This window comes from Drosophila grimshawi, unplaced genomic scaffold (assembly GCF_018153295.1).
Source record: "Drosophila grimshawi isolate 15287-2541.00 unplaced genomic scaffold, ASM1815329v1 contig_184, whole genome shotgun sequence".
Taxonomy (NCBI): Eukaryota; Metazoa; Arthropoda; class Insecta; order Diptera; family Drosophilidae; genus Drosophila; species Drosophila grimshawi.
The window spans coordinates 150,115-157,034 of record NW_025062956.1 but is presented as its reverse complement, the minus strand read 5'-3'; the positions used below and the strand labels follow the sequence as shown (position 1 = coordinate 157,034).

The 6,920-nt window shown below is 41.2% G+C and overlaps 2 protein-coding genes across 2 annotated transcripts; one reads left to right on the top strand and one right to left on the bottom strand.

Annotated features, from left to right (window-relative positions):
* The first annotated feature begins 281 nt into the window (after window positions 1-281).
* LOC6559333 (ventral anterior homeobox 2) lies at window positions 282-3,151 on the top strand. Its single transcript, XM_001987773.2, has 3 exons — window positions 282-597; window positions 2,188-2,333; window positions 2,387-3,151. The coding sequence occupies exons 1-3, from the start codon at window positions 342-344 to the stop codon at window positions 3,140-3,142; spliced, it is 1,158 nt and encodes a 385-aa protein (XP_001987809.1). The 5' UTR covers window positions 282-341; the 3' UTR covers window positions 3,143-3,151.
* A 19-nt stretch (window positions 3,152-3,170) lies between these two features.
* On the bottom strand, window positions 3,171-6,665 carry LOC6559332 (alpha-1,3-mannosyl-glycoprotein 2-beta-N-acetylglucosaminyltransferase). The gene is made up of 6 exons (XM_001987772.3): window positions 5,628-6,665; window positions 5,134-5,564; window positions 4,962-5,066; window positions 4,807-4,897; window positions 4,576-4,746; window positions 3,171-4,501 (listed from the first exon to the last, which is right to left on the bottom strand). The coding sequence occupies exons 1-6, from the start codon at window positions 6,117-6,119 to the stop codon at window positions 4,388-4,390; spliced, it is 1,404 nt and encodes a 467-aa protein (XP_001987808.1). The 5' UTR covers window positions 6,120-6,665; the 3' UTR covers window positions 3,171-4,387.
* Between the last annotated feature and the right edge of the window lie 255 nt (window positions 6,666-6,920).

The window sequence follows — 6,920 nt, the reverse complement described above, 5'->3', positions numbered from 1 at the left end:
AATTCCAATGCAGTAAAATACGCCCACCGCAAACGAAGAGGCTGCGACAATTTCACACATGTTTTAAAAATAAACATATGGGTGGCACTCGCAAAGAGCATCATCGTCTCGAGACATTCCATCTATTTCCTTCCAATGCATTGGCACTCTTAGGGCGAGTGGAAAGAGTGCGCTATATGGCCAGACCACGCCTATATCTGAGATCTGTGTGGTGTTGAACACACAGGATCCGTTGCGTATTCGAATTCAAATTAGTTTTTTGAAACAAGTCGCCGTGCGCTGTTGTGTCTGGTTCCGGCTCCGGTTCAAATTCGAAACGTCTCCGATCCGCTGTTAAAAAAATGAATGCCCAATCTGTGGTGCGTCGGCATCAGCACAGTTTTTCCATCGAACAGATTCTGGCCAAGCCCGAGCCACATAATCCCAGCAACTATGTCGATCAAGCGACCAACTTTCAAGTGATCCATGATCATCAATCGCAGCTAAGTCACAATGATAGTATTTCACGGGTTTCCAGTCCGGCCACTTCCAGCTGTCTAGATGACAATCTAGAGGATGGAAAAAGTGATATAGAGCTTGCGTCGGATGACGGCAGTGGTGCGTATAAAATTAAGAGTGTCTGCCTTGAACTTTTTGTAGGAATTTATCCAAGAGTAAAGTAACAACAGTTCGGCAATGTGGAAAAGATGGATGTAATAATATTATTAATGACATACATAACTATTATAGTTAAGTGATATAATTATTCCGCACAAGTCCGAAGTATAGAATTCTCATCGCCCTCGATAGATGATTTGTCTAATTGACCTAGTCATATAGACAACTGAATAACAGGAAGAGGCGTTCGATGAGCGTGTTATTATATTTACAGATTTCATTCACTGTGATCTATTAAGCTTCCTTCCAAGCCTATACTTCTTACGTCAAACCTAAATCATAAGCGAATACCAGAATCTTTATCGAGTTGAGGTTTTCTGTGACTTTCGAATTGATTATATATTTTACACAAGATGTTGATTTTTTTTAATATAACTGACTATCTGACATAGATGTTAGATCTATTTAATAAAATGTAAATAAAATATGGGTATATGGATCTTCTTAGTCGTTGAAAATAATAGTTGACTTTTTTTAAATGCTAGATTCTTGGCTTATAAATATATCCGATAAACTGATTACGACATAAATAATATTTTTTGTGCAGATATAAGTAATACTGTTTAGGATATGAGTAGTACTGAAATTAAATCTACTAAATCGTTTTACTGTAAAGCAGATATTGTAGATGAATTATTTTAAAGTCCCTAAAAAACTAAATGCCTTACAAACATTTGAACTCCTGTAAATCAGCTAATGCTAAACCTATAAGGTTGGAATCAATTGTAGTTTAGTTCTCAATATTAGTTGTAGATTTTTATTGTTTCAATTGTGTAAATACAATATTATTCTGATAGTATATTGTGGTTAAATTTAGAATATCAGTATTGCGATTGCATATATAATACAATTATATTATATATTTTTTATATATATATTTTTTAATTATATTATTTTTTATTTTAATTTAATGACTATGAATGCTGTGCACCTCATTTAAAAGCCGTACACTTACATTTTCCAATTATTCACATGGAAGATCTACAAATATAGTTTAGTCACAATAGTTAGTTTTAGGACAAAATAAATGATTAATGGCTTACGCACTCATAAAAAAGCATCTTCCACTAATATGCATTGGTTGAGTGATCACGTCTGTCATGTGCGCGATCCTCAAACAAATACATAATCAGAAATTAGTTTGTGGGGCGTCAAAAATGCGCCGCCCGCTAATGATGCAAATGTCAAAAGCAAACCGACTGACAAACGGTAGATTAACTCATTTCCCGAATAAATGTCTCAGCTAATTTATATGACAATTTGTTTACGGTCAGTTAGGTGAATGTATTGCCAAGATGCATTGACCATATCAAGACGTACTGATGACAATTCAAATTGGCCGTATAAACATACGCAAGTGTTTGTGCATACAGGGTGCTTGCCGGCGCGACAACTGCGACCTTTCTGCTAATTAGTAGATTGGCAATTGGCAAATTCGAATTAGCTACAAATAGTTTGGCACTGTTGCCGTCGATAGCAATTAATGTCTAGCACTGAAACACATACCAATCGGAATTCCTCTCATTGCAGCGCACGAGGATCGCAAGAAGCGTCCACGAACCGCCTTCTCCGCTGCTCAGATCAAAGCACTGGAAACGGAATTCGAGCGTGGCAAATATTTATCGGTGGCCAAACGCACAGCGCTGGCCAAGCAGCTTCAGTTAACCGAAACGCAGGTAAGGAGTGAAAAAGTGAATCTTTAGCTGGTATTCAAACTCTGCTCGTTTAGATAAAGATCTGGTTCCAGAACCGGCGCACCAAGTGGAAGCGCAAGTACACCTCGGATGTGGAAACACTTGCCTCCCACTACTACTCCCAACTGGGTATGGGCGGTCTTGCACGTCCCATGGTCGTTGGCGATCGTCTCTGGCTATTTAGCCAAACTCCCGCTGGACCTACGCCCATTCAGTCCATCATGTTGAACGGTAGCGGTGCCGCAGCGCCCATGCGCCCATATGGAGCAGCGCCTGTGAATGCGCCCGGTATGCCACCGCTGCATGGCTCGAGTGTGATCGAGAGTGCCAGGAATGCAATACTGTCGCGGGGACAGCCGCTTAACTATACGCTGCCCTTTGGCTTGGCCAAGCCATCACCAGCCCCACCACCGCCACCGGGTGCAGTTGGCACCATCGTGCCTCGCTGCAAGCCCTATGCCAGCAGCTTTGTGAATTATGCGGCGCCAGATGCACACAGTGAAGCCTATTTGCAGCTGAAATACGCGACGCTGCCACCGGAAACGGAGGCGGATGCCAGCAATGGACTGGCCGAGTTGGAGCGCGTATTTGGCGATGCCAATGCCAATTTTCTGTTGCACAAAGGCCAACCAGCTGTGAGCAACATTAACAGCAGCACATCCTCTGCTGGCTATGGGCACGAAGGACTCGCGCATGCACAACGCAATCGCCGAGCCACACAATCCGAGTCCGAGTGCAGCGACATTGATTGCGAGCAACTGGACGAGGATGAGGATGCTGTTGAGCAGTAGATTTAAATAGTTAGCTATGTTTAGTTAGTTTATGTTTATATATATTTATATTTATATATGCCACACACAAAAAATATGTTCATATAAATTACATATATAGTCATACAGGTGTCATGTGTATGTGTTTGTTTGTCTGTTAGGTTAGTTAGCTATCACTATTCCGACTGTGGCACACATTCCTATTGCATATGGGATTTGGTGTGATTGGGTGTGTGTTAGCGCTGTCACTGGGGTGGGGGTGGGGTTGTTGTTGGCTGACAAGAAGTGTGTGCCTGTCTTCCAAAATGCTTAAGAGTTAACTATGGCTATGCTATTTTACATGTTGTGGGTCGGTTATTGGCTCTCTCAAATTACAGAATTCTGTTTACAAATTACAAGAGTTTACAATTAGATAAATCAAAATCACAATGACTTAATTTCTTAATGCCCGTTGCAGACTTTCCAGCTAGATCTTGATGTTGGAGTTCATTCAACTTAACAACTAAACCTCATTTTGTACAGTACATTAACGCGTATTATTAGTAATTAGCATTCAACAGAAAATCTTACAGCAACAGAGTCGCCGCCGACAGCTCTGAAGTAGTATAAATATGGGCATTCTGCGTATGTTAATTTTTTAGTTGTCGCAGAACACACATATTTATTTACCATGCACCCCAAACTGTGCGGAAGATCCTTTTTTTTGTCATGAGCGGACAGATGATGAGGTCCTAGGCCGACGAAAGCCAGCTTTTTTCAGCGATTGCCGCCATGATTTTGAGCTTCGGCGACGCCGTTTAAATAAATATATGCGTTCTGGGACACTTAAAAACTTAACGATCCCAGAATGCACATATTTATACTACTCTGTGACTATATACATACATATTATCTAATACTTTAATCTTGTTTTTTTTTTTTGGATTTTTTGTTGTCGTTGCTATTGCTTTAGTTACGAAGTTCAATTGGCTGAGGGGGATCGGGCTTTGACTATATCATACAATTGGAGCGGCTTCGTTGCACAAATATTACAAATTAAATTCAATAGTTGTAGTAACTAGATACTCTTTTCACATGCAGTACTCATATTGGAAAAGTAATGAATGCGAAAGTCTCAATTGTACAATTAAAACTAAACTAGGCGTAATGAACAAATAAAATAAACTTCTAGTTCTACTTTTTGGTATTGCAATCAGTAAAAAACCAAACATTTTGATTCTGTTCCACGTTGCGTTGAGCTGAATTTAGTAACTAGTTCTAGCGATGTTAGCTCCATGAAAGGTCGTAGCCCTTCCAATTAGCACTGGGTGCTAAATGTACACGTCGCTTATTGTAATAGAATGACACAATGCCGTGGTAAGCGGTGCGTGGCACACCACTCTGTCGATTAGATAAGATAAATAGTATTATTAGCAAAATTGACATCATATTAGATATTCTCAAAGAGTGCTTACTTTGAAATCATCCATGAGGCCAAGCATTCGAGTAATGCGCTTGTACTGGTCACGAGTGTTGTACTGAATGCGTACTGGTCCCTCAATAGCGATAAGATTGCGACGCAGCTCCTCAAAGGTGACCAGCGGAAGCACATAAATTTGCTTCAAAAACGTCTTATCGTAGTTTTCCTGAAAGAAGTCATAATTAACCACTTGATCCATAGTTGATTAGGGAAAAGCGATACGAACTTTTAATAAATAGCTTGTATTGATTTTACTGAATTGCACAAAGTCCTCGCTAAGCTTGATGTGTTTTAAATACTTATCGAAAAACAAACCGCTATAAATGAAAAAAGTAGATTAAGTAAATTGTTGTTTGTTAGAATGTGGCTTTAAGGGCTTACTTGGACACGCCAATTTTTCCAAAAGTACGCGTTCTTGATATTTCTGGTCTAATGCAAACACGATCCTTTCGTTGCTCCGGATGCCGTATCCAATCATCCCAGAAACTGGAAAAAAAAAACAAAAATATGTATATCATAATTGAATTTCAATTGAATTCATTTTATAACTTACGACTTGGGCCACTTGATGGAGAGCTCAGCCCACAATTCCTTGGTCAGCATCCAGCCGAGGCCGGGAAAGAAATCGGTGCGGTAGAGCAGCTCTGGGGTGGATGTGTCCACAACGTTCGCCTTGCCATTGTCATTCCAAGCTGAAACGCACCACAGACTCGAGTCCTGCTTGAGCAACTTGTGCGTGCCCAGAAAGTACTCAAAGAAATCGGGCGCCACATTCAAATCATCCTCAACAATAACAACGAAATCGAAACCAATCTGAAACGTGGTGTTCAACGCCCATCCATAATGTCGGGCTATTTTGTAATATCCCTTGAACTTCTTCTCCTTGGGCAGCACAAAGATATCGGTCAAATCGGGTTGTTCGATCAGCGTCACTTGGCTGCCAAACGACTGAATGACCTGCTTTGTCCGCTCATCGCCGCAATCCTGTAATATGAAAGCAAATATTATCGTTATATTGCAGTTTAAATTTACACAACACTCTCTCACCTGTGAGACAATGATGGGGAACTGTTCTATGCTGGGACGATATTCAACGAGATTGTCCAGGCACTTCTCGACCGAGACACGATTGCAGGCAAAGACCAGAATAGGTATGACGGGCTCACCATTTGCCAGATATGTTTTATTTGGTATTTGCGCAGGTGTTGTTTTTAGCGTTGCAGGCATCACTTTGTCCAGCGCCTGCTCGGGCAGCTCGTTTGAGATCTCAGCGGCAACGATGCTTATCTTGGGCGTTGTTGTCGTCTGTTGATCCTGATCACCCGCATATTTAAATTTCAGAAACTCAACGAGAGTGCGTGTCAGCTTCAAGCTTTTCGTATCCTCCCTCAAAGCTTCCGGCAACAGGCGCTTCACTTGCTGCTGCTGTTGCATTGTCATATCGTTGGCATTACTATTCCGCAGCAGTATATAGTAGGTGATGAAGGACCACATGACAAGGAAGCTGATCACCAGAAATTGCACTTTGCGTGAACGCATTTTGCCTTCCGGTGATGTCTACTTCTATTATTATTAGGTGGGTGGTTGGGCAACGGATTTGCGGCTTATTATTTAACGTGCACGTAATCACTGACTCACTCTCTATCTCTCCAGCTGGTAGCTGGTTCTAGTGAGGCATCTGCTTGATAGCCCCTCGTCGTCCGAGTGAAAATTGATGGTTGTTTGTGATTGTTGAAGCGCCAGGTGCGCTCATGTATTGCGAGCTGTTTTAATCGGTGGGAGTGAAAGCTTTGTTTTCGTTGTTGTTGATCTATTTGCTGTTCGTGACAACAATAAAAACAACAACAACAAGAACAAGAACAGCCCGTGCAGCGGCTCAGTTTTGCGATGTTTTTATTGCTGTCGCACCGCATTAGCATCAAGGGGTAAAAGGAGTGGGGGAGGAAGCGCTAGTGTTGTTTCTGCTTGCCCGGTACATTCATCATCAATGGATCGAGCGTTACGCACCAGCGCTTGTCCGTCAAAGTGGGAGGCGTTGTGCCAGCTTGGCAATATTTTTCTCAAATGTGTACAGCAAATAATAAAAAGAACACGTTGCTTGTTTCTCTTAATCGTAAAACTGCTTTTGTTTGTGTGTTTAATTTGTGGTATTTGCTGAAAGTTCGTTGGCTGGTCACATATTTATAGTCAGCTGTCCATTTCAACACTAAGCTGTTATGTTAACTCAAAATGGTACTGTTAAGCACACGTTAAAATTGTTCAACTATGTGGTAATTTATTATTTCAACTAATCTGGTCATACTTTTTTACCGTGCAACCCTCCAAATTGCGCGCGATATT

Bases quoted from the DNA above. Each gene is read 5' to 3' on its own strand.
- LOC6559333 (XM_001987773.2), top strand. From the start codon at position 342: ATGAATGCCCAATCTGTGGTGCGTCGGCATCAGCACAGTTTTTCCATC. The intron at 598-2,187 runs GTGCGTATAAAA...CTCTCATTGCAG, and splicing joins TGCGTCGGATGACGGCAGTG to CGCACGAGGATCGCAAGAAG. The intron at 2,334-2,386 runs GTAAGGAGTGAA...CTGCTCGTTTAG, and splicing joins TTCAGTTAACCGAAACGCAG to ATAAAGATCTGGTTCCAGAA.
- LOC6559332 (XM_001987772.3), bottom strand. From the start codon at position 6,119: ATGCGTTCACGCAAAGTGCAATTTCTGGTGATCAGCTTCCTTGTCATG. The intron at 5,067-5,133 runs GTAAGTTATAAA...TTTTTTTTCCAG, and splicing joins TCCATCAAGTGGCCCAAGTC to TTTCTGGGATGATTGGATAC. The intron at 4,747-4,806 runs GTTCGTATCGCT...GACTTCTTTCAG, and splicing joins ATACAAGCTATTTATTAAAA to GAAAACTACGATAAGACGTT.